The sequence below is a fragment of the Nycticebus coucang genome, chromosome 5, assembly GCF_027406575.1.
Source record: "Nycticebus coucang isolate mNycCou1 chromosome 5, mNycCou1.pri, whole genome shotgun sequence".
Taxonomy (NCBI): domain Eukaryota; kingdom Metazoa; phylum Chordata; class Mammalia; order Primates; family Lorisidae; genus Nycticebus; species Nycticebus coucang.
Genome location: NC_069784.1, coordinates 15,708,910 through 15,728,842, shown reverse-complemented (window position 1 = coordinate 15,728,842; position 19,933 = coordinate 15,708,910). Strand labels below are relative to the sequence as shown.

General features: G+C 38.5%; 1 protein-coding gene across 3 annotated transcripts in view; it reads left to right on the top strand.

Annotated features, from left to right (window-relative positions):
* TTLL7 (tubulin tyrosine ligase like 7) overlaps positions 1-19,933 on the top strand; it is a 96,239-nt gene that overhangs the window by 57,594 nt on the left and 18,712 nt on the right. For 2 of the 3 annotated variants that reach the window (XM_053592127.1, XM_053592125.1), the window contains 4 exons: positions 993-1,201; positions 2,187-2,321; positions 4,138-4,218; positions 15,282-15,442. In XM_053592127.1, coding sequence (XP_053448102.1) covers positions 993-1,201; positions 2,187-2,321; positions 4,138-4,218; positions 15,282-15,442 — 586 coding nt within the window. The remainder of the gene's footprint in view (positions 1-992; positions 1,202-2,186; positions 2,322-4,137; positions 4,219-15,281; positions 15,443-19,933) is intronic. The other variant, XM_053592126.1, reaches the window with a different exon arrangement.

Below are 19,933 nucleotides of genomic sequence, written 5' to 3'. Positions count from 1 at the left end.
TTTAAAAATTAAAATGTTGACTGTAGATAGGTAATCTATTTCTCTGTGTTAGGAATCAAAATTTATCTGGGATAATTGCTTCTCTTCCTTAAATGTTCTTAGTATGCATTGGGGAAGATATTTTATAGTTTCCCCTAGATAATGTGTTCTGACAAGAACCCTATAGGTCTACAATTTTTTTCCTTCCCTTAAATCGTTTACTATTGAAATTTAATCTAGTTTAAAATTCTCTCCTCCAATGAATAAGAAGCCTACCTGTTTAGTACTAATCTTATAATCTTTATATTTTCTTTTGTTTCATTACTTTTCTCATGGACCCTGAATTCTATAACTTATCTCTTTGGCCTGGCCACTCTTTGGACTCCTTCCCCTTCCTTCCCTCCCCTTACAGATCTTGATATAAAACGTAACATCTCTAACCTATACATGGATTCTAATAAGTGACTGGTCTAATCCCAGAGATGGTGGATGGCATCATAGTATTATAGAAAGTGGGAGGGCATTTGAATTAGATAGGTCAGGATTGAAACCTGAGCTTGGCTACTTTTTCTGCAGTGCAACCTTGAGAAAGTCCTTTTTCTGAATGTCTGGGCAAATGAGATCCCTACTTCAGAGGGTTTCAAGGAAGAATAAGATAAAAGTATAGCACCCAGCCCAATGCCTGGCTTATAGAAGATGCTCTATAAATATTAATTTTCCTTTCTTCGGGTTCTTTCATGTCATTGTTTGAGAATATATAACATTAAAATACTACTTCTAAAATAGTATTATTCCCAGTTGAGCCTTTCTTTATACGTTACAGGGGTTCTGTACCAAGTTCACTGTGTAAATGGAAACATTTACTTTAAACTCACATTCTCACGATGGTGCCTAAGCCGTGATGTTTGTTGTTGTGCTCCCACCTGGTCTAACCTTGAGTTTATATACACCCAGTACAGTGGGACCCTTGTACTGACACTATCCTACCATATCGCCCTCTTCTTCATCGTCAGTAGGCTCCATACGACGCTCAGTCAGCTGCCCTCGGTCCATCTCTGCGCAGTCACCTTCTGGCAGGGACATCCGCCCTTTTTCTGCTCAACAAATGATATCTATACCCCGGCCAACTTCGGCATCTCGGTCACATTCTTTAAACCGTGCTTCCTCCTATGTGAGGTATGTACCTCAGAGTAATGGAATCAGCTCCACCAACTCACAGGAGGTAAGGCAACTTCTTTGCTCTTTCATGGTTGCAGGGAGTACTGTCCTCAGAATCTAGGTGACAGCGGGGGCAGAGGTGAGGAGGACAGAGGGAGTCGCAGACCCTCTGTATAATTCAACTCATGGCCTCCTGGAATTTGGGTTGTTCCTCTATCTTAGGCTACAATTTAGTGTGGACTCTTAAAAGGCTGACTCCACAGTGTCACCAAACTTGAAGATGGGTGACAAATAACACTGTTGTTTTTATTCCATTTGCTAATGTAGTGGTATAATATTGTTGAAAATCACGCGAGCAAAGGTACAGTTTTGCAGCGTATTGTGCAGTGTGCCTGTAAATTTGAGGAAAATCTTTTTGTGGAAAATTTTATGTGATGTACAGTTGATTAGTAGGTTAAAAGATGATTGACAAATTTTCCTTAGGGCAATGAACTACAATGTTGTTATAAAGTTCTGCACATTAAATTAATACACAGTATTCCCGCCTCAGCATGAAGCCCTGAGATTCAGTATTGAGGAAGGAGTGAGTTTATTTGCAAGCAGGCTTACTTTTAGATGTCTTCACTTAGACTAGCAATTTATTAAATTTGTTATTTAATGTGGATGGCGTTTCCAAAGGGAAGAGTCGGGAAATAGAAAGGGAATGAATTTCACTTGGCAGCAATGATTGATTTATTTTCTAATCAAGATTTTTTTGTCTAATCAAGGTTTATATAACACACGAAACTAATCAGGAAGTGCTTTTTCAGTGGTCATATTTTTATTTTGGCATTTTGAGCCAAATACAGCTATGTGGAAGTGTGAAAGACACTCTTAGGATTCATAACCGTTTAATCTTAAGAATTTATAAACCTAAAAAAATTCCCTTCCTTTTTCATTGTTACTTTTTAAGTTAAAAGTGCCTCATTTTTACCTAGAAATGTCTTTCAGATTACACTGGCACAATGAATAAGACCCCCTCCAAAAGTCTGTGTTCTTTGACATTTCAGAGCGAGTCTTTGCGGAAGCTGAAAACAAAAGAACAAGAAGATGATCTAACAAGTCAGACCTTGTTTGTTCTCAAGGACATGAAGATCCGGTTTCCGGGGAAGTCAGATGCAGAGTCAGAACTTCTGATAGAAGATGTGAGTGTTTTATATAAATAAAATATCAAGGAGGCAGTGCTTTATATTCTTCTTAAAACATTGAAATTTATTTCCTGAGGACATGCTCAATGACACAGCAAACTTGACTGTTGGTTATTTTCAATATCCACAAGCTTTAGAAAAATAGGAGTTTATTTTAATTATGATTCGAGAACAATGAGATCACATTTATAATCAGCAATGCAAAATAGATTGTAGCACACAGTCCTATTTTAATAAGACTGCTTCATCAAATGAGAATAATTAGTACTAAGTAATTATTGTTCATTATGATTAAAGAAATTATCTACAGAGAGTTAGAAAGATCTAGTATGGGATGGGCTGTGATGGAAAATTGGGACCCTGGCATAAAATTTCACGAATATTTGGATGTGACACCTTTAATGTCATATTTTGGGGGGTTAAATTTTGAAATGATTTATGCTGAGCTGAGTGTGTTTTTCTTGTTAGACACACATGTGCACCACCCAGTGGAGCTTTCTGAAATGGCAGAGGGTCCTTTTAACATTCACAGGAGAATCAACGACCTTGTCCTAATTCAGAAAAAGGTTCAAATATTCAAATATTTGAATAAATATTTCTTGGTTGAAAGAGCATTTCTTCACACAAGGTTCTACTTCCTTATTTAGAAATCCTTTTCTAAAGATCATTCTTAGATAACTCCTCAGAAATAGAGCCTTGTTTTCTGGGTTCCCTGTGTATTTTTTTTTTTTTTTCCAGAGGAGAAGTCACCATCTAGTGGCCAACTGTAGGATAAAAACCACAGCCAGGCACTTGGTCTTTTTTTTAGCGTTGCTTTAGACCTGTCTGAAGCAAGTGTACAGAAACAAAAAGCAGACAAACAAAAATAAAAGAGACATTCCTGGTGTAGAACATCTGTAATGACAGTTTATATTGTGTAATAAGGACAGTCTTAAACAAAGCCTCCAAACATACATTTTGTTTTATATATACTTTTTAAAAAGTGAAAATGATATCTTGTTTGCAAGTGAGCTGCTACTTATGTTATATCAAAGGAATGGAAAGAAAAATAACACTGGTTATAAGATATATGTGTTCATTTCCTTATGTTATTGATGAAGTTCTGCATAAAGCCAATGACTTTGTACCACTTTATTTTACTCATATATTTTTCTTAGAGATATTAGTTATGTTCTACCTTTTAGAATCAGATTGAAGAAAATTAGGTAGACAGTAGAACTAATATCCATGGCTAATGCGATGTAAAGAACATATATAATCTTATATAATTAACAAAATATAATGAATACATTAGGCATTAGATTACTACACGTTCACCAAATGCAATGAGTATTTAAATCTGTTTGCTACAGTATATAGTACTAGAATATATATTTAGAAATTTTGAGATATGCACAAAAAAACTAAACAAAGGGATAGTAGAATCCTAATTATTTACAGACACCTTCTAATGCATTATTCCCTATTTTGTTATTGTGAATGATACGGTAGATACAGCCCTTGGAATAAGGATTTCTTCCCAAATATTATATTCCTAAAAACATGTGACTTTCATTCACTAGGGAGTGTGTTCTTGGTCCAAAAAGAAGAGAAAACTTTGAATTCAAATGGGTTCTTTGCCTCATGTTAGAGATCTTTTTACATGTCTTTCTATAAAAGGCAGCATTATTTATTGCAAGTAATATTACAGGGCTAATATTACATAAATTAATTGATAAAGTTGATGTTCATTTATATACATAAAATAACGTTGTATTTATTACTTTTGATAAACAATCTAGTTTAACTTCTTAATGTTTCTTCCCCAAAATAGATCATCGATAATTGGAAGCATCATAAAACAAAAGTGGCTTCCTATTGGCTCATAAAACTGGACTCCACAAAACAACGCAAAGTAAGTAATGCTCAAAAACAGTTTTGCCCTGACAGACTATGCATTAAGCTATGATCGTTATGCCAAGTTCATGTAGAAGTCAAACCTTCTGCATGCCCATCTGTTTACCTAGTTCTTCAACAAATATTTATTGGGTCCCTACTGTCTGTCAGGTACTGTATTAGTCTCTGAGGATAACAAAAGGCAAGTAAAAAGAAACCCATGCTTTCATGGGATTCCCATTCTAGTTCAGGTGTTTGATAACAAACACGGGATGTACTGTAGTGCAGACAGCCCTCCGTACCTGTGGCTTGTGTATCCAGGTATATATTTGGAGGAATAAGATGATTGCATCTGTACCACACATGTACAGGCTTTTTTTCTTCCCCAAAGACTCCAATGTAATAGCTGTTGACCCAGCATTACATTGTGTTAAGCTTTACAGTTACGATGAATTAAAGTATATGGCAGGACATGTGCAGGTTACAGATAAACCAGTACTGCACCATTTTATATGGGGGAACTGAGCATCCAGGGATTTTGCATCTGAAACCTGTGCCCACAGATACTGAGAGATGACTGTGTTAGGGACTATGAAGAAAAAGAAAGCAGGATAAGAAAATAGTAGGGAAAAGGTAACATTTGAGCCGAAACTTAAATGAGAATCCAATAGAGAGAAGAGCAAGGAGCAAAGACCCTGAGCCTGAGATTAGTTTGATGCACACCCGAGACACAGCAGGCACCAGTCTGTCTATTCACAGTTTGTGTTTGGGGGGAAAGTGAGTGATGTGGTAGTTAGAGTTGAGGTTGGACAGGCAGGCAGTGCTCAAAGCACAACTTCAGAGGTGCAAAGATAGTGGGTTTTATTCCAAATGATGGATGGAAACCATTGAAAAATTTGGAGTAGAAGAGTTACATCGCGTGGTTTATAGCTTTAAAAGATCATGAGAGCAACTCATGGAGAACAGACTGGGGGACAGGGAATGTGGCGGGATGGGTGTAAAGACAGCGAGGAGGTACTCAGAGTAACTGAGGCAGAGCCGAAGGCTGCTCAGCAGCGGTGGCAGCTGAATGGGCAGATGCCGAGGAAGCGCAGGAGCAGGGCTGGGGTTGCTCTTGTTCTTCTGACTTTGGACACTTGCAGTGTTGACGTCTTGAGTGGACACGCAGTAAAGGTGCTGAGTGTGTAGCTGTATACATGACTTGTGTTCTGGACTGAGGTTTTGTATGGTGATAAAAAATCGAGGCATCTCTAAGATACGTAAAGCCTTGAAACTAGATGAGATTCCCTGGAGTTTCAAGGATGGAGGCCTGGGCCACTCCTACAGAGAGAAATCGGAGAGTTGGGGAGGATTCATCAGAGAGGCCTGAGAAGGAGCAGCCAGCGAGTTGTCAAAAAACCACGAGAACTGGATGTCCTGGAACAGGACAGAGTGCTTAGCTGTGTCCGATGTGGCTGATAGGGGCTGTAGGCTGAGCACTGAGTCCGATGTGGCTGATAGGGGTCGTAGGCTGAGCACTGAGTCCGAGTGACTGTTTTTGGCAACGTGGAGGTAGTGATGACCCCGATTGTAACAAAGTCAGAGGAGCAGTGGAGATCAAATTTGACTGGAGTCTGTTCAAGAGACGAAAAGTGGAGAGGACAACACCTCCTCCAGTACAGGCGCGTCCCCAAGGAATTCCACTACAGAGGGGAAAGGAAATGTGGTAGCTGGAGAGGGATGTGGGCTGATGAAGTTTTCTTCACAATGAAGATGTTTACAGTTTGTGTGCTGCTGGGAATGATCTAGAAGAGAGGAATGGCACAGGAAAGAGAGGTAATACAAAGTTCTTGAGCAAGTTAGCTGGGGGTTTGTCCTTACCAAGGGCATTTATTTCTACCAGGAAGGAAGCAGGGTGCATGATAGTGTGGTAGGAAGATGCAAAGGTTTTCTTCTGGAAATCTGGAGAGAGGGTAAAAAATACTTTGCTGTCTTGGAGAGTGGAGGCAGGAGTGGCCGGCACCCTGAGCAGCCCACCAGAATGCACTATAACAATACTTTTTAGGAGATATGGCTGTTTTAGTAGCTTTAGCGAAACTGCTGTATTCTTTCAATGATATAAACTATCTTTTGCCCTTACTGGGATGAATTGTTAATCAGCTGCAACTTGACACTGATCCTATGAGGACTTTCAAATTACATATTATACTTTTGTCTGAGTGAACTCACTAGTCCACATTAACTCATTCAACAAACACACATGGGGTGTCCCACACCATGCTGCTGTGGGTGGGGGGTGCGCAGCAAAGCTGGTAACAGGCGACTGAAAAAATTAGGGTGTGCCTTGGACATGTGTTTGCCATGTCAGCAACGCTGGCTCTGACTAATGAAGATGAGGGCCTTTTCTGAGAGTTGGAACCCCAAATTTCCTCAAGTCCATGTAATTTCTGAAATCCAGAAGAAAGATGAGTGCAAGTAAATTGCTAATTAAAACAAATTAGCGTCCAGAAACAGATTAAAGTATTTATGCAGGATAAACATGGCTTTTCAAATCATTGGAGAAAAGATGATTTTTCCACCTACTGGTTTTGAGCCAACTGACTATTTGTAAGAAAATTAAGTTGGAGCCTTATCTCTCATCACATACAAAGCCAAATTCCATATAGGTTGTACTTTTATATTATTTATATTAAAAGGAAAATATTAAAGACTTAAAAGAAAGTGTAAAAGGATGGGTCTGTAATATCTTAGAGAATGGAAATAACTTCTTAAAAAGCTAAAACCTGGAATGGTTAAAGGAGAAGATTGACAGATTTCATCATATCGAAACTGATGAATGGCAAATGACATCTTAAACCAAGTTAAAAGGCAGAAGCAGTGAGGGGAATTGAATAGGGGATGGGGAGGTTGAGGAATTTTTATTTGTATTTGTAGCATATAAAACAAAAAGTAACACTTGTAAACTAATACCCACCACAATCAGAAAAGACAAACTAGCCTACACATATTAACAGAATAGCAAAGCATATAAACAGGCCATGAAAAGGCAATTTGTGGACCTTCAGATAGCCAATTAACATAGAAATAGATCCTTGGCCTCACTAATGATGAAGGAAAAGCAAGAGAAAACCATCATCTTGGCAAAAATTAATAAGACAGATAATCTCAGTGATGGAAATGACATGAATGAGAGGGCCTTTATTAGACAAGGAAGACACTGGTGCAACTCTGTAGGGAGGTAATTTGCAGTTTCTATTAAAATGACAAATGTTCATAACCTTTTGACTCAGCAAAACCACTTCCGTGATTGTATCCTATAGAATAATAGCATGAATGTATTAAGATCTGTGTATATGAGCGTTCCTTGTAGTACTGTGTGTTTGTAAAAGCAAAACATTTAAAGCAGTCTAAAAGTCTATCAATAGATTTGTACATCCACACCATTCAGTTGCATTCACTTGAATACTATTCTGGAATCATAGATCTTAACCTGGGATCAAATAGGACTATGACTCTTGACATAAGAGACAAACACACATTAGTGAAGTTAACCGGATTGTGCCATGTGTTTGATAATTATGGGCAAAGGATACAATAAGAAACAGTCACCAAGTGCGGGACCTCTGAGTGTATTGGCTCTCTGGGGCCCTTTTCATGTATCCAGAGGCATTCTGGGTCCACAGGGACAAATGCCAGCTATATGTGGTCCCTGTATTCACGGAGGAAGCCTTTCTGATTTGGGTGAATTTTGTTTTTATTCTCCAGTAGGCACACAGGCTGTCAGTGAGCTCCGTCCTCCCATAGAACTTCTATAAACGTTGCTTAAGTTGATTCCATTCTAGACACTTTTAATTCTAGATTCAATAGCAAGCTGTCTTCCTTTTGTACCTTTCTGTCTTTACCAGTGATATGTGTTTATGTGAAAAAGAACCACAAATTAAAACAGTGCTATTGTAGTTTTTACATGTGGTATGAGAAGGTCTAACAAACATTGTATAGGATGATGAAGTGATGTGGGAGAATATTCATAATATCTGTGAATTGGAAGGAACTTTCAGTGCACCATGCTCAATTGAGTTAAATTTAAAGTAAAAATAAGTTTGTTATTTATAAATTTACTAGAAAGATTGAATGCCTGCATATCTTCTTCCATATTGCTTGACTCTGAGAGTATTTGGAGCTATCTCTGTGTAATCTTTTCTTCCAGTTGTCAGATGTGCAACCACCTTTAAGTGTTAATCACACACTGTTATGCTGAGCGAGTGGGAGAACTAACGTGCGAGGCGGGATCTTCATTACAACTTTTCAACTCTACTCCCCTTTCTTTGAGCCCCTTTGTTGCTTCTTCCTTTTGGTGTAAATCAAAGGTATACATTTCCTTTGTGCCTGTAGAAAGTAATGATACATCCCCTCTTCAATAAAAGCTTGTTAAATCCCATGGTTTGCACTACCCAAGCAGTTACAGCCATTCTTCTACGTAGGTAACTTAGTAGACAGTTCTGTTTTTGGCAGAAGAATTCATATATTGAATTTTGGCTCTCAAAGTACAGAAAGGGCTGTTCTTAACCAGTGCAAATTTATCTTGCAAAGATGCCCACTTTCCTGAATCCCTTCAAAGTAGAACGCTAGTCCCAAGCTGTGCATGGAAGTGGAAGCCCAGGATTTAAACGTGTGCAACTCAGTTGTAGCAATTTTTTCTTGCTATCATCATGGTTATTGTAGGGATCACACCAGACAGAAGTAGCCCTTTGCTAGTATCCCAGCCATGCTCAATCCTTGGCTGGGAGCCATCTGGGGAGAGTGTAATCACGGCTTTGATATGGCAGTGCACCCCAAATGGGGACGCCATCAGCTAACTGTACCCCTTGAGACACTGATTTAACTGGCATGTCTCCCTGGCTGCCTCAAAGGCTGTGTATGATACAGTTTAATTTGACATATGTTGTGGTTGTCAATTCAGTACAAACGCTGTGCGAGGCACCATTGGGATTCTCAGAGCTGTGTACCCATTCATTCACTGACTCATGCATTCAGTAGGTATTGATTGAGAGCCTGCCATGTCCCAGGCATCATTCAGGTGTGGAGGGCCAAGATGCTTATTTCAACATCTTCATTCCATTTAGAGACCTTTGTTGAAATATGTATTTGGGTGATCAAGGCATTTGCTAGTTGCTCATCAGAGTGTGATAAAACCAAGGTTAGATAATGCCTCATGCAAGTCTTCCACCTGACTTCCTTTCTCGTGTTCTTGGAAATAAAATTATTTGCCTTACTTCAAATTTTACTTAATGGGTGTAACATGATCAAGGGTATGGGAATAAAATACTGAAAAGAATCCTCACTGGGTGAAAATGGAGACAGTTAAGCTTACTCAACGTCCTGTTGTGGTAACTACACATTTGCATAATTTACCTTTCTGCCAAGGATGCAGTTGCTTTACATAGTTTGGGAGGAATGTACATGAAGTATGAAAAGAGTGCAGTTGCTGGTGCCTTGTGAAGAATGCCAAATTTGCTGAAAAGCTCGTTCTCTGATGCATGATCGGGGGATAAACTAAGATCGGAGGATGAAGAGAAATAAGTGGTGATGTTAAGGTTGTACTATATTTGCATTTATTTTAGGGTTCTAAGAGCTCCTTGTTTGTCAAGTATTACTTCTCCAAATAGCCATTTCTTCCCAGCACCTAGTTGCTTCTGCATGCATTTTGATGACATTATTTTCCATCTCTTCTTCATTTGGGCTGACATAGATGCTGTTTAGAGCTGTTCGTTTTGCATCAGCAAAGATGCCTTCACCCTGTAGCCGCGGCTGCTGCATGCATCATTAGTACAGCATGTAGTGATTTTAATGTTATTTCTAAACCGCCTTCACCTCATGCCATTATTTTAATTTAGGACCAACTGTTCAGCCATATGGAGCCGTTTGTCATTCAACATCTGTATGTTCTTGCAAAATATGAATTTGTCCGTGTGCTTTATGCCTTCAGATGTGCTGTACTTCTTACGGAAAACACAAGTCTTTTCATTTTATTAATGTTGTCATTGACTGATCTCCCATTTATTTTTTCCCTTGGAGAGCATGATGTTGGATTGGGATGCTTTTAAAAGTCCTGACGTAAGGAAATGGATGTCTGTGTTCTGTAAGTTAGCCTCACTTGAGCCCACAGATGAACACAGGGGGGCCTTGCTGACCATTTGTTTTTGGGCTTCCCAAATTATTCATCTTCCATCCAATTTCTTCTAACCCGAAAGCACCAAAAATAAAAACAAAACAAAACACATCATAAATAGAAGTGGCAAGAATTCACCTCATCTCAATCTGATTTCTTGCCTGCCTGCTCTCTGCTTTCTTAAAATCATCCAGTGGGTGTTTTGCTCAGAGTGCAGTCACTGTGCCCCATCTATATAGCTTTTTAGCAAACTAGTCCATCCTCCATGGCTGTGATGGAGGAGACACCTAGGTAGCCTTGCTGATGCTCAGTGACCCCACGCTGCTTCCTAAATACCATTTGACTATAGCTGAATCTGAGTCCAAGGAAAGTCAATTGGTTTCTCACTAGGCTTTTGCTGTTTGCATCTGGAAACACAAAATTGTGAGGCAGTGGTGAAGAGGGTAGGTCTGGATGCTCAGCTCTCCCTTTACCAGCTGGGTGGTCTTGCGCAATTTACTTATCTGCTCTGGGCCTGAGTTTTTCATGGAGAGCTAAAGTGATTTCACAATCCCCAGAATTTTTGTAACCACCGGGCAGCAAAATTAACCCATCTGAACTCATTTAGTGATGGTGACCCAAAAGTATCTATCCCTTGGTTTGAATATTTACATTTGAATATTTATATATTTTTTGCAGAAATAGTAATGTGTGCAATTATGGAATCTACTGCCAGATTTTTGGAAAGGGACAGTGGACCAATAGTATCTACCTCATGTTTTTGTTTTGAGGATTAAGTGAATTAAAATACATAATATACATAAAAGTGTATATTACATACGATATACATAAAAGTGCTTAGGGCAATGCTTATACAATAATATACATAAAAGTGTATATTACATATAATATACATAAAAGTGCTTAGGGCAATGCTTATACAATAATATACATAAAAGTGTATATTACATATAATATACATAAAAGTGCTTAGGGCAATGCTTGATGCAGAGTAAGTTTTCTTTAAGTCTTAGCACTTATTTTTACCTTGTCTATGTAGGTTTCACTTTCTTTCTTTCTTTCTTTTTGGTTCTTAAGATTTTCCTTTTCATTTTTCTTTGCTGTATAATATTCCATGACTTAATATGTTGGTTAGTCAGAAAAGTGAATTGCATGTTTTGTGTTATTTCCAGCAAACATTTAATTTAAACCTTTGGCAAACGGTAGTATGGAGATTATTTACAGAATCGTACAGTAATTCTACCCCTTCAGTAGGTTGAAATTCTAGTGTTTAATTGCTTGAGTTTAATTGTCTGAGTCACAAAAGTGCTTATCACAGAAGGGAATGCAATAGAAGAGGAGAAAATCCAGGGGAGAAAGCTCTTCAATTACTTATTTATATATTTGCTTTTTGGGGGGCTGGGTTTCTCCTTCTCTCTCTCTCTTTTCAAGGAATAGCTCACTGAAATCAGCAACTGTTAAGCACTAGACCTTGTCTTAAGCCTTGGGGACCTGGTGACGTTGTTACAAGATGGGCATAATCCATTCTCTTATGTAGATAGTAGTTTCCATTGATTAAGCTGGAAATTAAAATAAAATGAGATGATTGCAAAAGGAGAAAGAACTGGACACTAAGGTATCATACAATAGTTTAGTGGCAGGTAAGTTCTTCCTAAGAAGTGATGTGTGAGGTGAGACATAGAAGTTCTCCAGGAAAAAAGAGAGAAGACGGTTCCAGACAAAGGAAAGATCTTCTGTGAAGATGCAGAGGACAGATGAAGGATTTGAGTTTCTGTTCCCTTGGATTATGCCTCTTCCTGCCTCCAAATTATAGGCCTGGGTCTCCCTAACCCATCCCTCTTTCCAGGACCAGAGCTTGCCTTCTTGGGGAGGCTTCTGGAAGGCGGAAGGCAAAGAGATACAAAGGGGGTATGTGTGTTCTCAGTGGAAAGCTCTGGAAAAGGGGGAGGAGGTATCTGATTGCCCAGATGGGGCCCTTCTCACCAATCTGGGAAATAGCTTCTTAGGTAGGGGTGCTTGGTGGGATTCCAAGAGGCCTGAAGATTTTTCATCATATTGGAGGAAACATTAGGGGTAGAGCTGGACCATTTCCCCTTAGAACTTCCTGGCCCCTTTCTGAACTTGCTGCTTTTATTGCTGTATGGGCTAGGATAATGGGCCCTCATGCTTTTAAAATTCCCTCTACATGAAGATGAAAATGTATACAGAGCAGTGACCAAGAGATTCTCCTTTAAATAATGTACTTAGCACAGTGCTTGGCCCAGAACAGGCAGCCCATACATATTACTTGCCCTTGAAGTGTATTTAACAAGAACTAAGTGAATATGTCATAATCTCAAAAGCTTTAGCATTCGATAATGGTAATGTTAAACAATTACTTCATAATATAATGTGAAAAATGATTAAGGTAATGTTGAAATTCTTGATATTGATATCACTTTTCCTTTTTTTTGTAGTTTTTTGGCCAGGGCTGGGTTTGAACCCGCCAACTCCGGCATATAGGGCCGGCGCCCTACTCCTTTGAGCCACAGGCGCCACCCTGATATCACTTTTCAATTTCAGTTATTTTATATAGTTCATATTTATCTTTGAGGCAATTTTTATTCGTTCTCTTGGCTACTTTTTATTCTGTCCTTCCTTCTGGCCTGTTATTATTTATTAACACATGGACAGAAAACAGCAAGGACGATAGGGAGAAGGCAAGTGACTTGAATGGACTCTTCACTGCCAGTGCCAATTCCTCCATCACATCAGACATGAGCACTGCTTTTTACAATAAAAAACATGGAGCGTTAAACCAATAGCTTAAATAAAAATTTAAGGCATGAATTAATGCCAGATGCGCATATTCTATGAGCATTAGTGTGAATAATTCATATTAAAGTTAAAAAAAATCCTCTTTATAATTAAGCATTCATTTTCTGTAATAATGAGCCTTTCCAGGGAGATGTTTTTTCGCAGCCTCCTTCACCACAGGCTGCGTGGTCCCTCCGCACCCCCTTCTTCCCTCCCCTGCCCACGATACGCCCTGACCTTCTGCGCCCACGTCGCAGTGCGGGAAGCTGGACCAGGAAGGGCAGGGATGCTGCTGCTCACACAGTTCAGTGCAAGAAACCGTAGCTGTTATTCTTCTATAACTGAGATGTTATTTGGAACATTTTTAACTAAATTTATTTTTAAACAGATGTTTACTCTAAATTTGCCTTTGATCAGTGAGAACTAGTATCACTTCTCAAATACTGCTCTTTTAAAGAGAAACAGATTACTCTTTCATCTGCCTCCAATTCTTCATATGTTTTTGCCTGTTGAGAGAAATCATGTTTTCACTCAGCCTTTATGTTTGAAAGTCTTTCCCCCTTTTCGTCTTTCTCTGTCATTTTTATAGGCAGTTTTCATAATTAGATAAAAGCAAAAAGTGAAAAATCCACTTTGGCTGGCTAGGAATAACTATTTATTGGCAGTCGTTTTGGGGGGATTACAAATTTTGTAGGACCTCTAGGGTTTTTGTTGTCCAGATTAATCACAGTGCTTGTTTCATGATCCCCTCTCATCATCCGTCTATGCACGGCCTGCTGCTTTTAGTGAGTGTTTTCACAGTTCTTACACTACCTGTGAACCCAACACCGAATCCACAGCTCGGGTCTTGGCAGTAACCTACGTCTAACCAAATGTGTCTTCCCTGCTCTCTCCCTGGCTCCTTCGTCTCAGGTAGTCATTCTCTTGAACTCAGTGTTCACCCATTCCTTGTTCTGCTTTCTTTATATATTTTTTATTATACCCATGTGTATTCTCCATAAGCGTTTTTTAAAAATTTGTTTTTACTCCTCTTAAAAGGGTGTTATATGTTATTTCTGGTATGTACTTTCTTAACTTACCATTATGTTACCAAGATGCTCTGTGTTGTGTGCTGTGTTTCATTCATTTGGACTGCTGTGCAGTACCCCTAGTCTGAAGGGGATGAGCTTGTACCATTGTGTATTTACCCACTTTACCATTGTTGGAGACTTAGGTTTATTTATGATTGCTAACAGTTGCTATGAATGTTCTTATACATGCCTTCTGTTTTTACTATGAGAGCTTCTTTTAGGAATCAAGTCACTGAGCCATTGTGTTTATGAAGTTTCAACTTTAGGAAATAATGCCAAACTGTTTTCCACAGTAATTGCCCCAGGTTGTACTCACATTAACAACGTCTAAGAGACTGTGTAGCCCCGTATCCTCGTCAGCACTTGGGATTGTCAGACTTTTAATTTTTGTCAGTTAAATAGATATGAAGTTACATCTTACAGTCTTAATTTTTATTCCGTATTTTTATCAGGCATGTTTGTTACCGCTTTTGTGAAATGCCTAGCCATAAATTTTTGTCTTCATTTTTTCTATTGTTTATATTAAGAATTGGTCAGGCATTCTTTATATATTCCCCATACTAATCTTTTGTCATACATATCTGTTATGAATATATTTTCCTTATTTGGAAGTTGGCCTTTTATTTTCTTTAAGGTATATTTAATGACAAGCATTCTTAAATTATCAAAATCTATCAATCTTTTGTGGTCCATACCTTTTTGTGAGGTAAGTAGCATTTGTCTAGTCCAAAGTCTAAAGGATATTCTCCTATATTTTCCAAGGTATTTGATGGTTTGTTTTTTAACACGTAAGACTTTAACCCATCTAAGTTGATTCTTTTTAATTTAATAAAGCAGGGATTCAATGTCACCTATTCTTTTCCATAAAATTATTATTTTAACATGTCCATGTATTGAATAGTCTCTTCTTACTCTGGTGTAACTTTCCACCTCTGTCATATACCAAAGTTTCAAAAGTGCATGGATCTATTTGTGACTTTTTATTCTACATTGTTGTTCTGTGTGTGTGTATGAATTTTAGACACATATAAACATACCTGATCTTAAGTACTTTCGTTTTTCTACCAGGTCTTGGACATAGTAAAAACAAGCATCCGTACAGTTCTTCCACGCATCTGGAAGGTACCTGATGTTGAGGAATTAAGTTTGTATCGGATTTTCAACCGGGTTTTTAATCGCTTACTCTGGAATCATGGTCAAGGACTGTGGAATTGTTTCTGTGATTCAGGGTAAGTTCTATGCCATCTTTTATGATTGTAACTTTTAATATTTTACTAATTGGTTATAACCGTAACCCAGTAAAATGGCTGCATTTCTTTAGTGATCTTTTAAAATATGGAATTTGACTGCATGTAATTTTTAGTACTCAACCATAATTTATATCAATTAAGCTGATTAGATAAGATGATGAATATGAACACACCACCACCTAACTAATTTGAATTCAGTGGAGAGAAGGTATTTTTCATTAGAGAAAAAAAAAAAATCTCAGTCTCAAACCAATAGGCTTCAAGTTCTGCTGTTCCCTTTATGCAGCTGACTTCTAAAATCTTAGCTACACTCTTCTTCTTCTCCAGAATCCTAGTGCTGCTATGACTCACTGTCATTTCAGCCTTGAGACATCTACAATCAAATGTCGCATGACCTTTTATTCAAAATGGCTTCCCTTAATCCTGTCCTTATTCTCCCAGTCATCCAAGTTTGATATCTCTGGGGCATTGCGTCTTCCTTATCCCTCACTGTCTTTATTGACTATTTGCTAAGTCTTACTAATTTTTTTGTCCCACTCCACTGTGGCTACACTAGATTGTTTTCCATTCATTCTGTCAATAATAATCACATATTTACTACTGTGTTAGATATTTTTGGAAACACAAGTTGAACGTGATAGATAAGCTACTTTACTTACTGGGTGTCAGGCATCATGCTAGTCACTTTGCATGTGGTAAGTAATTTAAACCTCATAAAATCAGTTTGTGACAGGTGCTATATTATCTTCATTTTATGGATAAGGAAACTGAGGCATGAGACAGGTGCTGAAGACCTGGAATTTGAAATTCATTAGCCTTAATCCCAGAGTTATGCTCTTAACCAATAAGCTTTGATATCTAGTAGATAAAACATGGTATTATTTATACAAAAGAGACACAGATAAAGTATGACAGGATTTCAGACAAGAAGATCTGTTCTTGGTAGAAAGGCTGAGTGAAATTAATAAATTTATGGGCATTTTTGCTTCCAATTTTTTTGTCTCCCTTACTACATATTCATAACATTTTCTAAAATGACTTCCCTCGTTTATCATTAAAATCTAAACTTCTTATCTACAGATAAAAGGCTAATATGCTGAGTTTTTCCTTATTTCTCTAGTCTTCTTTCTCATTACTCTCTTACTTGAACTTTGCTCCAGAAATCAAACTCATTGTTTTTCAAATCTCTTAAAAATGTGTTCTTTCCTTTCTCTGAACTGTCGATGTCCTTGGCTATTTAACTGGGGTGCTTTCCACATCCTATCACTCCAATCCCTTCTGCATTGTTTGACTCCTATGTAAAGCCCCATGCTATTCCTATCTCTTCTGTTAAACCTCAACAGAGGATTCTACTCTGAAAAATCTCATAATGGCCTCCATTTAAATATTCTAGCCCTCTGATACTGAGTAACACATACTATCTGCAGACTTATGTGTACCGTATTTTTCTTCTGCTGATATTCACCAACAGAGAGATTCATCAGGCACTTAGGGTGAGATGAAATCTGAGAATAATCTTAGCTATAAATTATTTCTATGGAGACTTAGTGAAACATTTAAACTGTGCTCCATGGTCCTTAGTTGGTGGCTCTCTGGAAAGGTACTCCCAATCTGATCTCATAATGGGAATTTATTTTCTATTTGTTAATCCATTGATTTGACATTATATGTGAATCCCAGCTACTCTCTACCATGAAAAGCGGTGAGACATTTTGTTTCTGAAATTAGTGCTGTGGTTTTGAGACTGTGGACAGTCTCCAGTATCAGACCCTAAAGAGGCCCATCAGTGCTACTTCCTTGCCTCTAAGGCTTCTCTTTCCTGAACTATTTTGATACCATACTCTGTGACTTGATTCAGAATCCTTTTCTCCTGTCTCTGGCACAGTACTCCAGCCAGATTTCTCTCTTGGTATCTATTACTACTAGTAATTATGGTGATAGTAAATAACACTTATTGAAGGCTTACTAAATGTCTGACACCGTTTTACATATTAAATATTTGTATAATCTCCACAAGAGTATTTTGAGTAAACTGTTCTTATTATCCTCATTTTACAGATGAGGAAATTGAAGATTAAACAGAGTATACCACTTGCCCACATTCCCTGAGTAAATTTAAACTCAGGTGGTCCAAGTCGAGATCCCAAGTCCTTAAATAGACTTTACTGACTCTCCACAGCAGCTTTGCCAGTGGCTTCCCTGCTTGATTTACTGCACGTCCCACCGCATTAGCCAAATCCCGAGCCCTTTATGCCTGGTGGGTGGAGCAGGAGGAACTTTGAGTCCAACTGGACTCCCCTATCCGTATACTTTTTTCAATCTGGTAGCTGGTAGAGGTGAGTTTAACATCAGGTTTTACTTTGCATCTTTGCAAATGAATTTCTTAGGCTTCCTTAATTTAATAAGGTCACATAGTGCTCTGTGTGTTTGAGTCTCAGTTTGGACCTAGAATAGTTCTCCTGTATCCTCTGAATCATGTGTCAGCAACATATACTCCTATAACTTTTGGTCTAACAGCCAGTAGTCAAGGTGAAAACCTACTCTTCTCAGTTCTCAAGGAATGATTTTAATTTAAACTTCATCTTTCTTTCATGGTTTGGTGTAAAGTCTTGGAAAAATGTAAATGACCCTGGATCACTTTGATTCTTGCCTTTGCCTGTCAAGAGCTCCCCAGATAAAACAAAGTCAGGAAACCATGCCTTGTCGGCCTCCAGAAACATTAGAGAGTAATGTAGGTCTTTCTGGTAGGTTTCCCTACAATCAGCCCGGGGATGGGGGCGGGGGGGCGGGTTGCTGACACATCAAACAGACAACAGCCTGTCCCTCCCTTTTCCTCTTCCAGGCCTCTGAAGCCCATGCCCAGTAGTCTTTATAACACATGCAGCCTCCCGGGAGTGTTACGATGACCTGAATTCTGAACGTGTTCTCTTGAAGGAAAAAGCTCTCAGAAGTTTTTCAAATAAAATTATCTACCATGTTTCACTGAGATAGGGAACTCTAGAGTTCTGCCCGACTCAAATACAAGCCTGAGAGCTCAGGAAAAGTGTGTATGGGAGGTCACAGTTCAGCTGAGAGGTGCAGGAAGAGCAGGAGTTCCCCAGGGAAGAGCGGGGGGGGGGCAGTGTGGGGGAAGGAGTGGGTTGTGCCGGAAAGCCCCATCTCCACTCAAAACCCTGATGTGTCAACCCCAAAGAAGAGAATCTGGCTTGGACCCTTTACTCAAAAGCATTTCCTTGTAGAGTTTATCCTATTGTAAAAGCTTTTCTTTTAGAATCTCAGGGCGAGAAGAAACTTTAAGGAACATTCCAAGGCCGCAGTCTGTTTCCAGGCTGAATTGCGCGAGATACACGGTCTACATAAAGCCATGTGGGAGATATCTCCCTTTTCTCCCTCACTTCCAGCTGGACATGCTGCTGTTAGTACTTTTCCACTGATTAATCTTTCTGCCTGTGGTTATTCAGTTGGCATATTGTCCTTCATAAAACTTTTCTTTCTTCTTTCTGCTATTTAACTTTAGACTGCTTCATCATAAATTAATACTTGTGCCAGAGGAGAAAGAAATGAATCAGTTTCACTCTTTAGATGACCGCTTTATGAAATGTTTTGATGAGGAAGTGGATGAAAATGATTGGATTACTGGATAACATAAGGATTTTAAGTTTCTGTATTTTGCTAATAACTCCCTTTGTTGCCAGAAGTATTCAGTATTCTATACTTTGTATTAGCAAAAAAAAAAAATAATAATAAAAGTAATTTAAAGTAATTTCCTTTCATTTATCTCTGAGGATTAGGGGAAGCCAGAAAGAACTTTTTAATCATTTAGCTTTTTTAAAAATTCATAAATTTTGGTGCTCCATTATCTTAGAATTTAGATTCAGAGAGTGGGTTGATGAGACCCTGGTTTCTTTGATAAACACACTGGTATTTTTAACTATTTTTACTTCCTTTCACCTTTTCTTTCACTTAAAGATGAGGTCTCCCTATGTAGCCCAAGCTGGTCTCAAACTCCTGGGATGAAGCGGTTCTCCCACCTCAGCCTCCTGAGTGCTGGGATTACAGGTGTGAGTCACTGCAGCTGGCCCTCCTTTCACCTTTTAAAAAAACTTTGTGTTGATCAGATTGAAAATTGAAGCATTGTAGCACATGTATTATAAAAGGAATTTTACACTTAGTCAGCTATGCCAGGTGGCAGGTAGAGGAGGTGGCACAGTTCTGATTTACTCACATTCCTTTGTATGGTGGGGACACCAATTGCCAAACGAAGCAGGAGTCATTCGTTTTCTTTACAAGGGGTTGGGAATGCTGACACTTCAATAGAGATTGGTAGAGTAGAATGTAGCCTTTGGCCAGTGGTGGTAAATATGTCCACCAGAAATAAATAAGTGCAAAACCTTGATTCATATTTTTATTTTAAATATTTAAAGAATGAGAAAATGAGAAGCCAAAGCTGGTCATGTTATAAATCACATA